This window comes from Eptesicus fuscus, chromosome 20 (assembly GCF_027574615.1).
Source record: "Eptesicus fuscus isolate TK198812 chromosome 20, DD_ASM_mEF_20220401, whole genome shotgun sequence".
In the NCBI taxonomy this organism is placed as follows: Eukaryota; Metazoa; Chordata; class Mammalia; order Chiroptera; family Vespertilionidae; genus Eptesicus; species Eptesicus fuscus.
The window spans coordinates 51346068-51367661 of NC_072492.1; the positions used below are offsets into that span (position 1 = coordinate 51346068).

General features: G+C 63.2%; 1 protein-coding gene across 1 annotated transcript in view; it reads right to left on the bottom strand.

Annotated features, from left to right (window-relative positions):
• Positions 1–1541: 1541 nt before the first annotated feature.
• The window catches only part of CCDC57 (coiled-coil domain containing 57), a 41849-nt gene continuing 21796 nt past the window's right edge, over positions 1542–21594 (bottom strand). Inside the window, exons 16-19 of the mRNA XM_054709728.1 lie at positions 14002–14096; positions 13127–13222; positions 12491–12704; positions 1542–1919 (exon numbers count right to left, since the gene is read on the bottom strand). Coding sequence (XP_054565703.1) covers positions 1711–1919; positions 12491–12704; positions 13127–13222; positions 14002–14096 — 614 coding nt within the window. The 3' untranslated portion in view covers positions 1542–1710. The remainder of the gene's footprint in view (positions 1920–12490; positions 12705–13126; positions 13223–14001; positions 14097–21594) is intronic.

A 21594-nucleotide genomic window follows, 5' to 3' on the forward strand; every position in this document is an offset into this window, starting at 1 on the left:
CGGACCCGGCTGGGGGCGTGGCTCGCCCCGCGGTCGCGGCCAATCGGGGGCCGGGGGCGTGCGCGCCGGACCAATGGCGGCGCGCGAGTGGGCGTTGCTAGGCGATAGGGTGATGGGCGGCCTGGCCGTCGCGCGGGCTGCCGTGGGCGAGCGCGGTCATTGACCCGGCCGGGGAGCCCCGGCGGGGTTACTGCCGGTCATCGCCGCGGGCCTGATCCTTCCTGCCCGGCGCCCCACTTCGCGGGGACCCGGAAACGCCTCCGGGCCAGGCGGCGGCCGAGCGGGCGCATCCCCGCTGCCCGGAGCCGCGCGGCCGTCGGGAGAGCGGGCGCCGCACGGACACCGCCGGCAGCGATGGAACAAAGGAGCCTCCGGGAGAACCCGTGCGCGCACGTGGCCTCTCTCTCCCGCGCGCGCCCCGCGGGGGCTCGTCCGCCCTTGTGATTCTGCTCGAACGGCTACCGAACCGACAGCCCCCTCCCCGCGTTCCCGGGGTCCGACTCCCGCGCAGGGTCCGGGAGGGCAGGGCAGGCAGGGGACGGAGGGCCGAGGCCGAGGGCTGAACCGCCGTCCTGAACGGCCTCTCGGGCTTTCCTCCCTTTTCCGATGGAAGAGCGTTTCCTACCCGGCGCGCCGAGCAGGAGCGCTGCGCGGGTCGGAAGTGCCTCTTCGGGAAACGACCCGGCACCTCCACTCCCTTTCTCCGCTGAAGGAAGTCCCGCGGCCACGCCTCGCTAGCTGGGCACCGGCGGAAACAGCCGTGCTGCCGTGGGGAGGCCGAGCCTGCGCCCCGCTGTGCACAGGACAGGGCCTGAGTGAAGCAATTACACGCACAGGGTGAGGCAGGAGCACTGCCCACGAGACCGGGGTCTGTGACCTCGGGCCTTGCATCAGGCAGTTCCCTGGGCCAGTGCTGCCCACTCCCCACACCTGAGAGCCAGGCAGGTAGAGGGCACGGAAGCCACAAAGGACACACGATGCCCCCCCCCACCCCAGGCACACAGCAGGTGGGGTGGGTGCAGCCTGCCCCCGGCGCCTCCCACCCTCCTCCTGGAGACGCTGTGTGCCTGGCTGCCTGAAGGCACAGCCACCTCCCGGTGGTGGGACAGGCCGGTCTAGGGCTGCAGGCGGGGGCGCCAGGCTATGCGCTCAGGAGCCGATGCCAGGGGAGAAAGTCAGAGGCTCTGGACGAGCCAGGAGCCCAGCTCCACCTTCCAGAGACCCCGGGTGAGGACCTGCAGCAGGGTTCTCAGACACGGCCTCCTGGTGGGGAAGGAGTGGGTTTTGTGTACGTAGAGTGAGTGGTGTCGGGTCTGGACCCCCTGAGCACCCGACTTGAGCACCTAGCACAGGGCACGTGGGTCACCCAGCTCCAGCTCTCACTGCGGAAGGTCCCCGCCTGCGGTGCTCTGGGGGATGGGTGCTGCGGGTGGGCATCCCATGCTCTGCGCCCAGCAGCGTGCGGGTGGGCGGTGACACAGGTGATGCCCTTTTCCCAAGTAGGAAGATAAACAACGCCCGGGCCAGCAGGAGGGGGAGGCGTGGCTTTAATGAGCTCTGCGCTAGGCCTGTGAGACACCCCAACAGCATTGGGGAGCATGAGCTGCAGCCACAATCCCCCCAGGTGTGCACACGCCTCACACACACACACCTCTGCTCTGGAGATGAAAACACAGGCCCCCAAACCCACTAGGAGGGGGGGGTGGGGAGTCAGTCCTTGAAGTTGTAGTTCCGGATCTTGGGGTGCTGCTGGCAGCCTTTAGGTTTTGCAGGGTGAGCCCTGGAGGGTCTGGTGGGCTTGGCCTTGGCCTTGGCCTGGGCTTCTATCTTCATCCCTTTGATGGAGAAGGTGGCGCGCGGCCCCACGGGGTTCCCATCAGACTGTGCTGGGCCGTCAGCGGCTGGAGACGCGGTGAGCTCTGCCAGGTGGAGGGAAACGAGGAGGCCTGTTAGTTGCAGCAGGAAGTCCCGCAGGCCAGAGCCCTCTGCGGCGACCCTCAGGGCCCACGGGCCCACCCTGGTGTCCGGTGAGGAGCCCGGGCCTGCCCCTCACTGGGCACTCAGGCCCCGAACACTCCATCTCGGGTCAGAACCATTTCCTAATGGCCCGGGGGGGGGGGGGGGGGCAGGAGGCTAATGGCTGGCTTACTCCCGGCTGTCACATCCCCCTGCCCACGGGCCGTGCTTGCCGGACATCCATCTCCCATTGCCCAGCAGTCTGAACTTTATCCTTCAGACTTCCATTTTGGAACTAAGAATGTATTTCTTCTGTAAAATGAGATACGATGAAAAAAGCAGCCCTCAGGGCCGAGCTCAGGACTGGCCCTCCCTATGGGCAGGGGGCTGAGGCGGGTGGTCCCACAGGCTGCCCTGTGGCCGCTGTGGGAGTGAGGTCTGCAGGGACTGCCCAGCACGTGGCCGTAGGTGGCACAGGTGGGACTGGAGGACGAGGAAGGGCCCGCCGGCAGCTGGGAGGAAGAGGGCAGGGCTGGCACGGGGCTGGGGCTGGGGCTGGGGAGGCAGCCAGGGTGACCCGCTGGCCTGTGAGCAGAGGTCTGCCAGGCGTGCCCAGATCCCCAACCCTCCTCCTGCTGCCGGCCCAGCGCCTAGTCCTGGGGGCGGAGGACGCAAAGTCCCTGGATGTGTCCTTGGTTCTCTACACACAGACCCCCGCCCCCTCTCCTGACCTCACCAGGGCACCGACCTCTGACCTCTGCTTGCTTGGTTTCCTTCTGGAAGGCACTGCCAGAGGGAAGGGGCAAGGTCAGGACTCTGACCACTGAGACACAGGGAACCTTCCCCCCAACACGAGGGCCTGAGCCTCCCTGGGACCCCCGGGCCCAACCCCAGTTCACCGGGAGCCGCTGCCGGCTGTTGGGGAGAGTGAGGCAAGGAGCAGGGTCGCCCGGCCCAGACGCGCTGCCTCTGAGGGGGCTGACTCCCCATGATGCTGGGAGGGAGCTCCGAGCCACGGGAGAGGAAAGCGGGGCTCGGGTGTCTGCCCCCCTGAGGAGGCGTCGGTCCCTCAGCTCTGACAGGCCTGCTGCCCCCTGCACACGCGTGTGGCCTCCACCTGAGTGATCAGAGCTGGGCCCGCTCAGACAGTAACCTGCCCCGCTGCCATCTGCCTGCTCCTCTCACCGGACCTGTTCTGCCAGCTCAGCCCAGAGAGAATCTGGGCTCTGGTTCTGAACTGGCCCTGGGGGGTGGCCCAGCCCAGGGCGGCCTCCTGCTTCCTCCCTGGACGCCTGCGCCCCCAGCTCTGAGCCCGGGCAGGACGGGGGTCGCCCAGCCCCTCTCAGGGCTGACCAAACCCAGTGTGTGGCCTGGGCACCCCTGGACCTGCTGGGAGGTGGAGTGGCCAGTGTCCTGTCGGGCAGCGCTGGTCCCCACTCCCTGTGGCCGCTGGGCTGCTGGGGGCGGGGGACACGGAGCCCACGCCTGCCCTGGCTCTCCACAGCCTGCCCTGGGCTGGGGCTGGGCAAGACCCAAGACCAGGCCTCCCCAGCCAGGCCTGGCTCCCCGGGGTTCCCCATGGTCAGGTTTCTGCTGAGACTTCTGTTCACACGGGAGCCCCGCACGCCCTGAGTTCAACACCAGGTCTCCTCACCCTGAAACCCCTTTCTGATCAGTGATTCAGGGGTCTAAGCCTAAAACTGGGAACGAGGTAAAATTCATGAAAGATACACTTTCAGGCAAGGCCCCTGGGGCTGCACCCGGGTCGGCAAGGCCGGCTCAGGGCCCGGTGCCCAGCAGGACCGGGACCCCACACCCGCCCGCCTGCCATGTGCACGCCAGGCCACACACGGCCACGCTGCTCTCTGCTCCTCTTGGCGGGAGGACAGCCAGCGTCAGTGAGGCAACCCTCTCCTTTTGCACAGAAATGTGGCTGCGCAGGAGGCTGCCCGTCGGCCTGCGCACCAGCTGCCCGTCCCACTCAAGGCGCTCCCTGACCCCCGGCTGCTTTGGGGCCCCTCGGGCCAGCACGGTGGCCAGGCCTGCAGCACGTGCAGGGACCACGCAGACCTGGCAGAGCTCCAGGCCCTGTGAGCTGGGGGCTCCCTGTTCTATCTCAGCCCCAGTGCGGAGCAGGCGGCTGTGGCCCCTCAGGCCCCGGGAGCCGGGCTCGCGAGGAGGCCAGGCCGCGCTGGGCCTTTGCTGCCGGAGGGATGCAGATGAAGCTTCTGTGCACACCCTGCCGCTTCCACCCAGAGCCCAGGGCTGTGCAGGCGGAGGCCGGCCAGGGAGCCCAGAAGAGCAAAGAGTGTAAGGAGGCGATGCCTCCCGGCTGGGCTGGGCTGAGCTGCTGGAGGTGCCAGCCCTCCTGGCAAAGGCTTGGGGGGGGGGGGGGGGCGCTGCTGGGCCTCCCAGGCACTGTGGGGCTCAGGGTCACACCAGAAATTAAACAAATCTGGGAACCTATGCTCTTTCCCAATAAGTCGGGCTATGCCTGTGCCACCTCCTTCCTGCCCGACTGCAGTGCAAGCCTGCGGGCCCTCTGCCCACGGGTTCCCTCCGTGCGAGGACCTCAGCCCTGGCGAGCACAGCCCGTGTCTGAACACTGGTTTCCTGCATTGTGTCCCGGGCCTGGCTGTCCCGGCAACAGGCTGGCAAGAGGCAGCCGGGAGTGGTGGCCGCACTGTGGCCTCAGCATAAGCACCCCCGAGGAGCAAGCTGATTTGGCTGCCGCTTAAAGCATTTGCTCCGTTTTGAAAGTTATTACGACACAAGTTGTTTCCTAAGTGGCCATCGCTGTGTCATCACAACTTCGAGAAGAGCACCAGCGGAGGTCTGATCATCTGCTTCTCAGTTTAGGGAAGATGGCACGTTGCTGTGAGCCTCAGGTGGTATTGGTCAGGAAGGGCAGGCCGGAGCCGCTCGCCCAGGTCGGCCCTGTAGCCGCCGTGCCCAGGGCACGCTGGGACCCGGGCACGCAGCCCCAGAACAGCAACAGGCCGGGTCTGGGGTGCGGAAGTCCTCGCACCAGCACCACGGACCCTGCCGGAAGAATGTTTATAACGAAGCTCCATCGTTCTCGCTTCCCCTTCCCTCTTCTTCCTGTTCCTTCTACAAACACCCTCCAGCTGGGCAGGCGCCAACGTGTGCTGGGCTGCCTCCCCCCAGCCGGCCTCGAAGCTGAAGGCACCCTGTGCGCCTGGGCCTCCCTCGCAGTGGGCGCCAGCAGGTGTGCTGGGTCGGCTCCCTCCCTGCGGTGGGCGGAGCCAGGAGCCTCGCAGGGACGCCCAGGCCCCAGGGGAGCACTTTGCCTGGTGCAGGGAAGCCGCCTCCGGTGGGGTCATGGGGTCACACCTGTCCTGCGAGGCTCCACCTTGTCTCTGTCCTCACAACCCGCATCACCACCACTGCTCCTCTCCTAACCGTCCCGCCCAGCGGCTTCAGGAGAAACACAAAGCGACGTGGGGGCCGATGGCTCGGCTGGGCGGGCAGAGCAGAGGCTGGGGGAAGGCCTGGGATGCTCCTCAGAGCCCACATGGCGCCAGAAGGAGCAGATGGGAGGGCGTCCGGGGCCTCACGGTGAACCTGAACCGCGGCTATCGGCTATCGGGTGCAGCCTAGCTGTGCGGGGCTGGGAAGGGCCCCAGAGCCTGTGGCCGCTGACAGGAGCCACCCAGGCTGGCCGGGCTGGCCCCCGGGACTGGGAGCTACAAAACTGAGCTGCCATTTGGCCCACACTTTGTTTGGGTTTTTAATTAGTTGCCAATATTTAAAAAACGGAAGCATCCTCTATAAAACCCCGAGGTTTCCAGCTCTTCCTCTGGGGGGACCTTAAACAACAGACACTGCTGTCCCGCCGTCGGGGCTGGAGCTTTGGAACCAAGCCGTCCGCAGTGGCTCCTTGGCTTTAGACCCCTCACCCCGACCTCTGCCTTCACGTGGACACGGAGTCCTCCCTGCGTGTCTGTGCCCGACCTTCCTCTTCATCAGGACGCGCCACGCTAGCGGGCCTCCAGCTCGTTCTCCTCCCAACGAACTGCGTCTCAGCGACCCTGTTTCTGAAGTGGTTGTGCCCCAAGGTCCTAGGGGTTAGCTTTTTGCATGAATTTTGGGGGAAAGAAACAATTCAGCTGTTCTACGCCGGTGGTTCCTGTAGGGGGCAGTACTGGGTCCGCCTGTGTCTGTGTCAAAGCTCCTGGGAGGTCATCGGTGGCCGCAGGTTTCTCAGGCCTCTGCACAGAGGATCTTGGAGGTCCAGGTGCTCCATCCTCACGGGCCCACTGGCCGCCTCTGTCACGTGCTGTCCATCCTCACAGACCCACTGGCCGCCTCTGTCACTGTCCATCCTCACGGACTGACTGGCCGCCTCTGTCACGTGCTGTCCATCCTGGCGGACTGACTGGCCGCCTCTGTCACGTGCTGTCCATCTGGCTGTCGCTGTCACGTGCTGTCCATCCTCGCGGACCCACTGGCCGCCTCTGTCACGTGCTGTCCATCCTGGCGGACCCACTGGCCGCCTCTGTCACTGTCCATCCTCACGGACTGACTGGCCGCCTCTGTCACGTGCTGTCCATCCTGGCGGACCCACTGGCCGCCTCTGTCACTGTCCATCCTCACGGACTGACTGGCCGCCTCTGTCACGTGCTGTCCATCCTCGCGGACTGACTGGCCGCCTCTGTCACGTGCTGTCCATCCTCGCGGACTGACTGGCCGCCTCTGTCACGTGCTGTCCATCCTCGCGGACTGACTGGCCGCCTCTCTCACTGTCCATCCTCACAGACTGACTGGCCGCCTCTGTCTCTCACTGTCCATCCTGGCGGACTGACTGGCCGCCTCTGTCACGTGCTGTCCATCCTCACGGACCGACTGGCCGCCTCTGTCACGTGCTGTCCATCCTGGCGGACTGACTGGCCGCCTCTGTCACGTGCTGTCCATCCTCACGGACTGACTGGCCGCCTCTGTCACTGTCCATCCTCACGGACTGACTGGCCGCCTCTGTCACGTGCTGTCCATCCTCGCGGACTGACTGGCCGCCTCTCTCACTGTCCATCCTCACAGACTGACTGGCCGCCTCTGTCTCTCACTGTCCATCCTCACAGACTGACTGGCCGCCTCTGTCACGTGCTGTCCATCCTCACAGACTGACTGGCCGCCTCTGCCATGCGCTGTCCATCCTGAACTTGCACACTTCTAGCACACGCACTCCCCCACCTTCCCCTCTTTAACAGGTGAAATCCTTCCTTATAGCTCCATCCATTTATTCACTTTGGATCTCAAAGAGAAAATCAGTGCCTTCCACTTTGGCCTTCTGAATCACAGCTAACATTGAACACCATTTACTTACTTTGTTTGTTTGTTTGCTAATCCTCACCTGGGGAAGGGAGGGGGAGAGACATCGATGTGAGAGACATTGGTTGCCTCCCGCACACACACCTACCAGGGACAGGGATCAAGCCTACAACCGAGGTGCGTGCCCTTGACTGGAATGGAACTGGGACCGTCAGGCCACAGGCTGCTGCTCTATCCACTGGACCCCACAGCCAGGGCCTTGCTGTTTACTGACACCCCATTCTACAGGAAAGGCAGCTGAGGCAGAGGGGCTGGGCTGCTGTTTCAGGAGCTGTTCTACCCGGGCGTTCACCGTGGCCGTGGGGCTGAGTGCGGGACATCCTTTGCACACTCAGATCCCATGAGGTGCAGCTCAGCATCCCTCCCAGCTTCTCGCCCATGTGGGAACTCGCCCACTGGGGACTCCATTGCCATGAGGGCAGAAGGGGGCAGTCTCCACATGGGTGACAAGAAACTTGGGAAGAGGGACTGAGGGAGCAGGAAGGTGGGAGGAGAGGGGGGAGCAGAGGAGGGCCTGGCTCCCTCATGCTGCGCTGGGAGGGCTGGTCGTGCACAGAGCCCAGGAGAGAGCAGGCCCAGGAGCTGCGGGGGGGGGGGGGGGGCGGGGGGCGGCAGCCTCCTGGCAGAGCCAGCGACTTGCAGAGACCAACAAGCTCGTCATGTACAGGCAACGGCCGTTCAGACTCGGTGGGAAGGTTCCAGTGATCAAACAGAACGGAGTCCGTTCTGACTGTGGGTTTGGCAAAGACTTAAAGATCCGTGACAGGCAGCGTGGGCGAGGGAGTGCTCAGGAGCTCCAGGCGGCAGGCGGCAGGTCCCAGGCCAGGCAGCGCAGCACAGGTCAGCCTGGCGTGTCAGAGGCCCTGCGGGTGAGAGGGGCCGGCGGGCAGGCGCTGGCAGGAGTGATCCCTGTGGTCCGCTCCCAGAACTTGGTGCATGGCCTTGGGCTGTCCCCCAGCCTGGACGAGGGGACGTGTGAGAGTGGAGGGCCGTGGGGACTCTCCGAGGAGCGAGGCCAGCAGAAAGGCCAGTCCCTCACCCACTCTGGGCCCCGCATCCTGGAGGCAGGTGCACCCGCACTGCCCGGGGCTTCTCAAGCCAACGGGGTGTGGGCCGCCCTCGGCCCTGTGGCCCTGCAGGAAGAGGCCCAGCTCTTACGAAGCGGGAAGATGTGGCTTGTTGGACCCGCCCTGCCACAGGGGCGGCATGGGGTGGTGTCGTCGACTGACCCGCGGGACGAGCCGTGGCCCGGCAGTCACTCAGCCTGATGCTGCTGAGGCCCACGGGCCGCGTGCTGGGCCCTGCCCGGTGGACTCGGGGTCTGGGGGCCGCATGACCTGGGGTGGGTGGCCCCGGGACTGCCAGGACTGCTGGGAAAGGGCCCGGGGGGAGGCGGTGCAGAGGGTGCAGAGGCGTGGGCTCCGGGACACGGGCTGTGGCAAGAGGCTTCTGTTTTGCTTGTTATCTGGGTCCTCAGATAACAGCTGCCCACAGGGCCTGGCTGCACTGCCTCCCTGCGCAGCCCGCACCTCCACGTCTGACGCAACCCTCCCTAAAGCAGACGCGTCCAATTCCAGAGAAACTGGTGGAATTTGCAAAAAGACCACATTTCAAAGAAAAAAGCCAACACGAGCACCGCGCCCTCGGGAAGCTGTGCCCTTCACTCCTTCCGGGAGGAGCAGGTGCTCGTGGGAGAAGCAGGTGGCACCTCCCCCGGCCCTGGGACACCGAGCCCCACGGGGCAGCGGCCACCTGCCCGCCAGGCTGGCCCAGCAGTGAGTCCTCAGGGCTCCCGCCATCAGCTGTCTGACCCTCTGGCCGCGTGGCCGCCCCCCTCCGGAACTCGGGGAGCGGACAGAGGCTGGGACTTGGGACTCTGGCTGCGTGCTCCTCGGCCGGGCGGTCCCTCGGGGCTGGGGCCTCGGTGTCCCCACTGGGAAATGGGAGCCTGGGAGCTGTGGCGTCAGCTGCCACGGGATCAGGTCCCTGCAGGTGACCGGACCACACCTGGCGCTCAGCCGGCACAGGCGGCGAGCTGTCCCCCCTCTTTACCCCCCACAGGGCACTCACTTGTACAAAGGGGTGTCCAGTCTCCCTCCGGCCCCCCCAGAGCCTGGGCGCTGTCCCCTCTGGATGCTTCCCTCCTGGTGCCCTGACTTTCGGACACACAGTGAGCAGGCACTGTCTCCTGTCGCTAGCTCCGTAGTCGCCTTGACAAAGGGCACAACACCTGAGCCCCACACAAAGCCCGCATGCTCTAAGAGCTGGAGAGAGGTCAGTAAGGAGACACCAGCTCTCCCTTATCAGACCGGCAACGACGAGAGGGCTTGGCCGCAGCCTGCGGACAGGAGGGAGGGCGGTGGGCGCCACGGCTGAGGGAGGCTGAGGCTCGCGGGGACTCCCAGGCCCCACCCCTCTGCTCTGACCCGCCGGCCCCCAGCCCTCCGCCCAGGCACAAGCCTCCGGGTGCTCCGGGCAGGGCTGCCTGAGGAGCAGGTGCCAGAGGTCAGAGCAGGGGTCGAAAGGTTGGGTGAGAGGGGCGGGGAGGGAGGTGCTGTCCCAGGTGATCTGACCCGCTCGGCAGCCTGGCTTTGTGGCTTAAGAATATCTTCCCAGTCTGATTCTCTTGAGGTTAGAAGAGAATTGTCTTGGAAGTTTGTATTTTCAAATCCCCCCTCGGGTTGACCCTGTGACTGTAAACACTGGGTCCAGCCTGCACCGGGGCCGATCCGCCTGGCCTGGGCGGCACACGGGCCTGGGCCCTGCCGGTGGCTCCAGAGGGAGACCTCACCGGCCTCCAGGCTCAGGGGGGGCTGAAGGGGGGCTGAGGGGGGCTGGGGAGGGCTGAGGGTGCTGAGGGAGGGCTGAGGGGGGCTGAGGGGGGCTGGGAGGGCTGAGGGGGCTGAGGGATCCACTGCCCGCGGCCAGGCCACGGCCTAGCCATCGCCTTCCCTGCATGTTGTTACTCTAGAACTTGCAAGTCCACTTTTTTAGCTTCAAAACAGACTGCCCACCCCTCACACGGCGGCCACGTCGACGTGGAGAACCAGGTGCCTTTACAGCGCTTACACTTCCAGCCGGAGCGCTCCTCCACCCCACACTCTGCTGAGCCTGGGCACCCCTTCCAGGGCCCCGCACCCCCCCAGCACCTGCTGGGGACCGGCCGGTGCCAGCCAGGGGTCACGGCCAAGGATGACACCCCCCACCTTCCACTCTCCCAGCAGACAACAGAATCCAAATAAATGAGGCAGCGTGAGGCGTGGGCTGGTGCCAGGGAAGGAAGCGGGAGGTGAGGGGGTGTCTGAGGTGCGGGCAGGAGAGGGCCAGGGTGGGGCCAGCCTGCGTGGGGAATACAGCAGCACCTGGCCAGACGGGCACAGGGGCAGCCTGGATGCTTGGGAGGGTGGCGGGCGCCGGGCAGCAGGGGCGGGGCAGCTCTGGCCCCACCTGAAAACCAGGAGCCTAGTGTCACCCTGAGAAATACCCGCTGTACCAGCCGTCAGTGTCACGTGGAGGCCAGAGCCTGTCTCACTGCCCATGGCCACTTTGCTCTGCTCATGGCACCAGGGCTCCCAGGCGGCACTTCACGGAGACGCTGACGCCCTACATGGGCAGGTCTTCACCAGAGCTCAGCAGAACCGTCCCTGGGAGTGCGATCAGCAGCCCTGCGCCCGAGAGACGTTCTGCAGGCAATTATGACTGCTCACCCCGTTCCTGGAACTGCCACTGGGAGCCCGCCACGAAGATGGCCTGTGACCACGGCCCCGAGGCCACGGCCCCGAGACCACAGCCCCGAGACCACGGCCCTGAGACCACGCCCACCACCTCCCCAATCTCTCATAGCATCCCACCCAGTTGGCCACGCCTCCCTCTTAAAACTCTTCATTATAAAGAGATCCAAACTACAAGCAAGTGTAACATGCAGGCATGTTTAAAGAATCTATAATAATAAACGTGTAATATGCTAATTAGACCAGACGTCCTTCCAGACAAAGCCAGGGCTGCGAGGGCTGAGCTCCTTGCATCGGGCCGCTAGTAATAAAGCAAAATAAAATAAACGCCTGGGTCCACGGGACGACCGTGCCCACACCACCGGCCCATGCTCACACCCATGCCACAGGCCCGCGCCCACGCCCACGCCCACGCCCCACACCGGCCCATGCTCACACCCATGCCACAGGCCCACGCCCACCCCACACCCACCGGCCCCGGCCCATGCTCACACCCATGCCACAGGCCCGCGCCCACGCCCACGCCCACGCCACAGGCCTGCACCCACGGAACAGGCAGAGGCGAGGAGCTGGGGCTCTGCCCAAACTGAACGAGGTCAGACTTGGGACAGAGTAGCCCTTGGGGCCACCTCTGCACGGCCCGCGGCCGAGTCTCAGGCCCCTCGCTGTGACACTGTTGTCCTGGGTTGGAACAGCCTAACCTGCCCTCGATGGCGGCCAGCTCCGTGGCGGGAGGTGCTCACCAGGACACGGCTCCAAGGCTGCGGGGTGAGCCTGGCGCCGGTGCTCTGTGCCGACCAGACGCTCCGAGTTCTCGCCTGTCTGCGTCCTGACAGCGCCCCTCCCTCTGCCCTTCTTTCTTTTTGTTAATCCGCATCTGAGGGCACTTTTCCCGTTGGTTTTGAGAGAGTAGAAGGGAAGGAGGGGAAGAGAGAACATGGACTGGTCGCCTCCCACGCGTGCCCTGACCAGGCGGGGGAACAACCCACAGCTCAGGTGTGTGTCCTGCCCGGGAATCAAACCCGCAACTCTCAGTGCGCAGGCCGACGCTCTAACCCCTGCACCACACCGGCCAGGCCCTCTGCCCTCTGGCTGCGTCCGCCCCACGCAGCCCCCCAGGGGGCCCTTCCAACAGGCTTTCCCGCCGGCGGGGAAGCCTCGGGGCATGACGGGCGGGGCCGGTCTGGCCGAGGCCGCTCACCCAGGGCCCACCTGTCCACCGCACCAGCTCCTCCCGGACCACGTCCTGTCGCGGGGCCCACCTGTCGGACGCTGTGCTGGAGGCCCTGGCCTCGGGCAGCACATCGAACGGGGTCTGCTCAGCACCAGGGGCGAGCAAGGACACTGGGCGCACCGGTAACCAACCGAGTGCGAGGCCTGGACTGGCATGTCACCTGGCGTGGCCACGCGTGCCCCCCCGAGCCCACGGCGGTGCCCTTGGTGCCCTCACCCACCTGGCGCCCAGTCATCCTGGGAGGTGAGGCCCGACGGGCTGGATCCCAGTTCGAGCACCTTCCACGTGTCCCGGAGGGAGCTGCTGGCGAGCGAGGAGGACCCCTGGGTGTGGTGCCCGGCATCCTGGCGGGCTCCCTGAGCCTGTGGCTGTGGGGACCGGTTCTCTTTCTGACGAGCCGGCATGCAGGCCGCTGCGGGGAGTCTGTGCTGCTTCTACAGAGGGTAGAACGAAGGCTCATCCTCGAGGGCCCCCTCCAGCCCAGAGGAGACAAGAGGCTCCCTGTCCCCTTCGTGCGGGTGGCCTGTGGGGAGACTCGAGGGCCAGGAGGTGGCCCGGGAGGTCCCCCTGTGCACTGGGTGTGGGGATGGCCCAGCCGATGCCTCTGGTCGGGTGGTCTGGAGGGAAGGCACCTGCTGGGACCCCACTCCACCGGGTGCGAACAGGCAGGGCCGCTGTGGGGCTGAGCGCCCGCCAGGGGCCCGGGGTCCAGCCCCGCCCAGTGCTCTGGCTGCACACGCTCTCCTGCCCTACAGCTCACCACTCCCAAGGGAGGACCCGCACCGCGAGGACTGCCGCTCCGGCGACAGCAAGCCCTGCGCCCGAGATGCGCACCCCCCCCCCCAGTCCCACGTACCTGCCGGGCGCCCTGTCTGCGAACGGGCGGTGCCCCCCGGGGCTGGCTCTCCCCCGAGCATTTGGAGGAAGGCTCCGGCCGCGGGCTCCTAGCGTCCTGCACAGAAACGCACGTGAAAGGGGCTCGAGTCTGGTCCTGGTCCTCAAGGGGCTCCTGCGAGGTTAGGAAGAAACTCCGAAACGGAACGGCTGGCGGGAGGGACTTATCCGCGTGGTGTCAGCCAAAAGGGAGGCCCGCGCGGTGCCCACCAGCCGGAGGGACCCAGCCCCCACCCGCAGCTCTGCTCCCTCCTGCGCCCGCTTATCGCTCAGCCCCACCTCATGCCCCCCCAGCAGCGAGCCAACTTGGAAGTCGCGTGGCCTCCCGCCTTCCGCCTGCTCCCTCCAATTCTAATCCATTTAAAATAAACTGGAAAGAGCAGCTACACACTGGGGGGCAAATATCTGCAAAGTGTCCACGGATCAGGTGGGACCAGGACCGCCCAGCACTCCATGGTACAGACAGAAACCGCCCGGCCGCGTGGCTCAGAGGTGGGGCATGGTCCTGTAAACCAGGAGGTCACGGCTCGATTCCCCATCAGGGCACGTGCCCTGTTGCAGGCTCGATCCCCAGCGTGGGGCGTGCAGGAGGCAGCCGATCCCTGGGTAAAGCTATAGAGTGTATGCATGACAGACTTTATAATTTTCATAAACAGGAGGAAACAATGAAGTGTTATGGGTAACTATGTCTCGGTGCTGAAAATGGAAGGCTTTAAGATTGTGTTTGTTAGCGAAAGAGAAGATTGTCGTATTTTGACGTTTCTGTAATGGAAATGTGACACTTAGGAAATCAGTGCCAAGTTGTTGGACATGCATTTCCTAGTGAAGGAGAGGTACCTGCGCTGTGACGGGGGGCTGCAGCTGCCCCAAAGGTGGGCCTGGGCCAGGGCGCTTCCGGGCCTCGGGGCTGGGGCAGGGGTGACACGGTTTCCCTGGAAACCAGATGAGAAAGGGTTGGTCTGTGTGCACGTCTCACGTGGATACACACACGTCCCCTTCAAACCCAACCCCTTTCACCGCGAGCTCGGGGTGCATGGCTGTGAGCTGTGTGCAAGCCCCCGCGTTCCTGTGGCTCCACTGCCCACGGACACACGGACACCCTCCTGCAGCCACACCCCTCCCCGGCTTCTCAAAGTGAACAGGCCCGGAGACACCCTCCTCGGGAACAGGGAGCGAGGCCGCGTGCCGGCGCTCTCTGCCTCCAGGCCCCTCCTCTGCAGCCGCTGCGGAGTCAGCACTGGGGGTTTGGGTGGCTGCGGGGGTTCCTGGAACCCGGACACCAAGGGGCGACCGTATCCCCTGAAGAGCAGGCTGTTCATTGAGGCTCAGCGCTCTCCCTTAGACGTGACCTAGGCACCAGCGACTCCATTCGTTCACTAGTTTGGGCTCGGTCGCCTAGAAAGCCTGGATGCGTGTCTGCACGAGGACGGACTGCAAGATGCGTTCCTGTTGAGATGGATCTCTCCACAGCGGGTTGACCCCGTCAAACACGAGCTTCCGACGTGCCAGCGAGTCTTCTGTGGCTGTAACTGCTGGCGTCGTCGCATTGGAGACTGGGTGGGGCGTTTGGGGGGGTCTCCATCCGCTCACAGGAGGGTCGTGGTGATGCACACGCCGGTGGCCCTGACATCCACCAGGAAGAGGCAGGCCGCCCACAGACGACTCCTTCCCACAGGAGCAGCGGTGAAGGTGGTAACAGCCGCCCTGGCACAGGCGCCCAGCAGAGGCTGCGAACGGCCACCAGGGTCTGGCGCTCCCGGCAGGGACGGCAGGGACAGACGCCAGGAGCAGGCTCAGAGGGCCTGGGAGTTTGGCGGGACTGGGGTCTGGGGGGCAGGACCTGCTGAAGGTGGGACGTGCTGGGCTCCTCAGTGGTGGGTGGCAGGTGGGTGTGCTGTGTGCTGTGGGGTTCAGGGCGGCCACCCCATTGACGAAGAAGAGAACGGGTAGGAGTTTACTTGAACCAAACTGACAACAATGCCGGGAGCAAGAGCTCAAATGCAGCTGCTTCTATGCACTGGAATGGGGGAGGGGCGGGGGAGGGTTATGCCGAGGTGGGAGGGGACAGGAAGGTCGGGGAGGAAGGTTGCCGGGAGGGAAGGTGCAGGAGCCCTCACAGGATCAGGTGTGCTCTGCGGCCTCGCTCACGCCAAGGGGTGTTAAGGTAGATGCACAACAACAATGGGCAGAGCTGGTTCGAGGCAAAGACAAGCCTTTCACTGAAGAGGCTCCTGCCTGGGCCTGACCACGCTGTGACCACGGCAGGGCGTGGTCCCATCGCGTGGACGCTCTAGAGCCCTCTGCCCAGGCTGCAGCCTTGGAAGGACCCTCGGCGTCCTGTGCCCGGCGGCAGGGTGGCCTCCTCATCGCAGACAGGGACCGGCCAGGGCGGGGGGCAGAGCCGAGGCTCCTCGCCGATGGGCCCCCGCCCGTGTTTTGTCCAGCCTCACGCCGTCTGGCCTCTCGGTCTGAAACGCAGGAAAGGTGCTGGCTGGGCCATGTCTGAGGCTCCGTGTCTGAAGCTCCGTGTCTGAGGCTCCGTATGTGCACACTGAGCTGCTCTCCCCCGCCTGCCTGTCTGTGTCACTTCATTCTCCCAGCAGCCATTAGGACTGAGGTGGGGACTCCCAGCAGGGGGTCTTCTGGGCCCGGCTGGGCCGCTGCCCTGCGCCCTGGCGGCCTCTGGCGACAGCTGGCGGAAAGTAGGAAATTGCGTGCATCGGCCCCGGACCTCTGTCTTCAGGGGGGAGTCCTTTTTCTTTCTCTCACTTCAGGTCAGAGGGCGGGAGCGGCGGTGACCTTGGCGAGGGCGTGCTCCGGTTTCCTGCTCTCCTTCCCCAGCGACGGCCACCGGTCCTTCGTCTCTGTCCGTTTCCTCTCGAGAGCCTGGCTGCGACCACAGGGAACATCTCTGGCCTCCACCATCTGGAAAGTGCACTCACGGGTGCCCCTGGGGCAGGGGGACAGACTGGGCTCCGTGTGTCCCTGCCCGGCTGGGCCGGCTCTCAGGGGGTGTCACGAGGGGCCCAACAATCCCGTCCCAGTCGAGCCCACCGCGGCCACGAATTAGCGGGTCTGTGGCCGAGGCGCCTCCTGTTGTGGGCGACAGGACACCGTGTGCGCCCACCACCCCGAGCGCCCGTGGCGAGGGCGGCTACTTCTCCGGCCACCCGAGAGGGAGCTCCCGGGGCCTGAGCTGCCCTGGGCACTCCCTTTGGGGACGGACGCCTGTGTCCAGGGCTCAGCCATGACAGGACTATTGGTCTGAGTCACTACTGAGATGAATCCTTTAAACTGGGAAAACTTCTAAATAGAAAAAAGCTTTGAGAGAGCGCCAGCCTAAACCATGGTGGGCTTGGTTTGTGAACTGGGCTTGGTAACGGTCAGGTTGGGCCCCAAACTTCAGCCAGAAAAACCTGTGGGCCGTGCACCCCACGGCAGCTAGACATGTCGGACAGAGTGTGGCTAAACTCCTAGTGCAGCCGGGCCTACCAAACGCCGGCCGGCGCACGGAAGCAACAGCCTGGAACCCAGTGGCGAGATGAGGGCCTTCCATCCGACACGGCGATTCTACAAGCGCCCCAAAGCAAGGGCTGCTCAGCAGAGCTGGGAGCTGTGCCATCAGAGCTGTTAGAAAAGGCTAACGGGAAACCGGCTCCAAGAGGGCCCAGGACTCGGCCGCTCCCTGTCCCACCTGAGCTCAGGAGTCACCTGTCGGAACCACCCCTCCCGTCTCTCACTGTCCTCAAAGGCCCTCTAAGGGCCTCGGTTAGAGACCCGGCTTTGACCCAGGGAGAGCCCTCAGGAGCTTCTATCAATGAATCACCTGCCCCATCAACGGGCTTAAAACGAATAACGACATCAGGTGTGTCTGACAACCCTGACCGCAGCTGCCACTCAGCCCGACAGGACCTCCTCGGCCTCGCAGAGAAGCCGGGTTAACTAAGAAGCCGGCGGGAAGACAGTCGGCAGAGAGTTCACAATAGTTATGAAACGAGGTGGGTTACAGCAAAGGCTGTCATCAGCACTACCCCAGGTTGGGCGGGACAAAACCCCCCAATGGTCCCCCCAACGTTAAAGGGCCCCAAACAAGTCCACTCTATTTACAACCTGTTTGGAAAATTTTTATATCATATCTTTTGGTCCAATTAGAAGAGAAAGTTTACTAGAAAGTTAGAGGTAGAAGAGTGAGCCCGCTGGGCTGCATGGGCTCAGGAACAAGTCACAGAGCAGAAGGGGCCCTTGGAGCGCAGGAGCCAGGAAGGCAAAGGTAAGCGCCTGGGGCAGGAGGGGTGGTGAGGGAAGGGCGGGCGAGCTCCCGAGAGGGAGGGCCTGTTTGGAAAAACTTTAAGGACCAGGAAATAAGTTAAACAGAAACACCCAAGCCGGTCGGTGAGGGTGGGTGTGCTGGCCCTGCAGCCAGCTCCCGGCCTGTCCTAGACTCGGCCAGGCCAGCTCCGGCCCTACTGAGCGGTGCTGACACACCCTGAGCCCCCGCCACAACGAACTCACATCCAGGACAGGAACACATCTTGTCAGTCCTTTCCCTCCACTTCCAGACGGTCCTACCAAACCCGGAGAGGAACTGGAAAGAGGAAGGCCCAGTCCCGCCCCACAGGGACCTTCCTGCCGTGACTGTGCGCGGGCCTCGGCGGCCCCGGGACACCTCTGAGGTTAGCCTGTGCCCTCGGGGAGGACAGCACCTGAGGCCCCGGCTAAAGGTCAGACAGTACCTCGGACAGACGTGGAGAGAGAGGGGTGAGGGCGCAGCCCCTGGAGCGCCCTCTGCAGCCATTCTGGGAGCTGAGAGCAGCGGTCTGTCTCGCGAGCCTGTGTCAGGCCAGACCTGAAACCAGGAGCCATCCGGAGTCCTGCCTGAGCCGCTTCTCCCCAAAGGAAAACACGGCCGGGGAAGGAGGAAATAGTTGGAAATTGGGCAAATGAGAAATCCTAAACCTTATCTGCAAACATTGGTAAAAGAGGCTGCCGGGCCTCTGGGCCTGGGTCGCCCGGAGCCGGCCCTGTGCACACCCCAGTGTGTGGGCCGTAGGTACGTCTCTACCTGCGGATCAGGTTCCAAAGGTACTGTTTAACCGAGCTCTACTTGATTTATCAGAAAAATATAGAAATTAACCCAAATGTGTGTCTTTTTTCCAAGTTAGCAAGATGTAAAATAATCTTTGGTAACTAGTTTATTGGTTTAATTAAAACAAACGTGACTTCCGAGTGATCAGAATTCGATATAATGTAGAGGCACAACTTTTATCCTACCGGGGCCATTACTGGAGTGACTCCGCGGTCTCTCGGTGATGGACAGCCTCGGGCTGTTGGGGGAGGTGCCTCGCCCCCAGGTGCTCGTGGGGGTGGATTTCTTGCCATATCCCAAGAAAAAGAATTTTCCGGGACTCGCACGGGAGGATGAGGTATGGCAGAAAACTTTATTTCCAGCCCTGGCTGGTTTGGATCAGTGGATAGAGCGTCGGTCCTGGGTTCGATTCTGGTCAAAGACATGTACCTCAGTTGCAGGCTCAATCCCCGGCCCTGGTCAGGGCTCGTGTAGCAGGCAACCAATCGACGTGTCTCTCTCACGTGGATGTTTCTCTGTCTCTCCCCCACCCTTCCCTCTCTCTGAAAACATCAATGGGAAAATGTCCTCGGGTGAGGATTAACCAAAAAGAAAGCAGCTTCATTTCCGTGGAATTAAACCCCCGAGTTTCCAAAGTCCCAGCCCCTCTATCTCATTTAAAAGTGTAGCTGGACGCAGAGCCGGGGCCTAGAGGTCCGTTCCCCGTCTGCACTCACCCAGCGTCGGCGGCTGTGTCCCCGCGGCCGCCATCAGCCTATCGCGTGGGGTCCGCAGGCCACGTGCTGTGGAGGGCGCACAGGCAGCAGCAACACTGTCCCTGAAACAGGCTCAGCGGCTTGGACTAACGGTTGAGTCGATGAAATCTGAACGTTCTATCGGCTTAACTTGAAACTGCTTTTCCCTTTTCTGCCCAAACTGTTCAGACAAGAAAGGCCCGTTTCTCACGGGGAAACCCACTGTCTCCCTCACGCAGATGAGCGTGAGGTGGACAGAAGGGCTTCACACGGGCACCGACTCCTTGCAAACTCAGGGGTTCGAGGCCACAGAAACAAAGCTTCTCTAACATCGCACCCCCCCCCCTTTTTCTCGGGAAAGCCACCCCTCCCCCCACCCCGAGAGCCACGGGCAGCGGGGCGAGGGCCTCTCCCTCCGGGAACGAGCCACTTGGTCTCCAGCCTCAAGTTCCTGTGGGCACTCCAAGCACCGTGATGAAAAGCAAATACGTGAAGGTGGATGTAAACAGGATGAGAGTTCTGGCGAGCTCTTTGGCAATCATGGTCTGATGCCTACTTACACAGTTCCCGGAGCCTCTGGGGTAACGACACCCCGAGAGTCTCACTCGTGAAATGAAGAGGCGCTCGCTGACGTCTAGATCCTTTCCAAAGAGGACGGACATCACAGCACTCGCTCCTGGACACAGGCTTGCCTCTTCCGCCTCCTCGTCACCAAGAACCCACAGTATCTGGGGCTCTCCGTAGACGCCCGAGGCCACGCCGAAGCGTTTTTATGAAAAAGCACGTTTCTAGAAACCACAAAGGCACCTGCTCGTCTGAGTCCACAGCAACCAGCGCGGACGGCTCACGCGCCTCCTTCCCGGGACGGAGGGGCTGAGGGCCGAGAGGCGCCGTGCGCGTGGTGAAAGCTACGGAGGAAGGAGGGGCGCGCTGCCACCTGTTTCCGTGTAAAGGGCCCGAGAGGGAAGACACCCCTGGAGGGAGAAGAGCTAATGTGCCCGGAGTGAGGCCCGGGACAGACGGGAGGCCGGGCGGGTGCGGAAACGGGGTCGGTGGAAAGGCGTCCTGCGTGGTCCCGTCAGGACGGACACGCGCTTTCTTTACAACGTGCGACACCAGTGCCCGCGCACGTGGTCGGAGCTGGTTCTGTCCGAAGGACCAGGTTTTCTTGGATTCCGGTTTGCTTCAGACAACAGACGGTGAAAGTGTCTTTGCTTTTAAGTAACCTACTTAGAAAGCAAGACGGGGTGCTGTACCAACGGGGTGCAGGCCTTGGCTGGGCTTCTCTGTGCTCCTGGGGTCGGTGGCTGTTTGCTCACGTGACACCCTGGGTTCCTGGGAGGTCTCGGCGTCCCCATGTTCAGCGGGTAACTGAGCCCTACTGTTTCACGTGAAGGATGATCCTGTTTGACCACGTGTTTCAGGAACCTTTGGGTATTTTTGAAAAACTTCCCAAATATCAAATTCTAAATAGTCTTTTTGACCTGAAACAAACTTTGAAAATTTATCAAAAGAATTGCTCTCTAAGGCAAACCAACCACCGAGAATGGCGCTCGTGTGCGCTCTCCCTACAAGAGGGAGGGTGTAGCCTGTTTGGTGCACGAAGTGACGGGAGGAGCCACCAGGTAGGAGGCTCTCGGTGCCAAGTCTGTGCACACAGCGTTCCAGAATTCTGTGCAATCCCTGGAAGTGGGCTCCGTCCCGGCACGATGTCACCGTAATTCCAGTTATCCCCTAGCACGCTGCACTCAGAACTAAGCTCGTTTCCTTGTCAGCGCACCGCCTCGAGCGCTCAGCCCAGACAGCGTGCAGGCGGCTGAGGCGCCCAGACCGGCCTCCCCGGGGCAGGAATGCACTCCCTCGGAGGGAGCCCCGAAGCTTGTGCGCGGCTTGAGGAGGGCGGGATCCCCAGGATGAACTGTGTGGGACTGCCTGACCCCCGAGATGATACTTTCATAACTTTTTTGTTTGAAACACCGCTGACTTAAAAACGTATTTTGTTTTCCCATAATTAAGGAAACCTTTTTCTCGTAAGCTTCCTAGGACTTAGAACTTGGTGAACCCACACTTTTGTGGACAAAGATGAAGCACTTGTCCCCTCTCCCCACTGAGGGCTCCAGAGTTGGGAAATGTGGTGAGCGTGCCCTTTCCAGACAGCAGACCCAGGGCTGAGAGGGACGCGTGCTTGAGAACACGCGGAGCGCAGCCGTGACCGGGCAGCTTGAAGCACGAGGTAAGGCTGACGCCATGGAGCCGTAGCCCTGGTACCTGCCTGCAGTTCCCAGCTTTCCGGGTGAGTGAAGAAGGTGCGCTCCCAGCAGATGCAGGAGCCTCAGCTCTCTGGGGCCCTGGGGAAAGAGGACTCGCCCTCATCTAGCGGGATGGCAGGCGCTGCCGAGGCTAAGGCCTTGGCTAGGCTCTCCCGTCAAGAAGTCCCAGCAACGCAGGCCCGAGCAAGCCAGTCTCTGCTCTCGCTCTGATGTGAACAACCAGGCGAGTTTAGAAAGATGAGCCTTCCTTTATGAACAAATTAGTGTTACTAAAGTTATCTTCATCAAAAACAGGGGTGATTGTAAAGAGAAAATTTCTCTCAGCAAAAGTTGTAACACA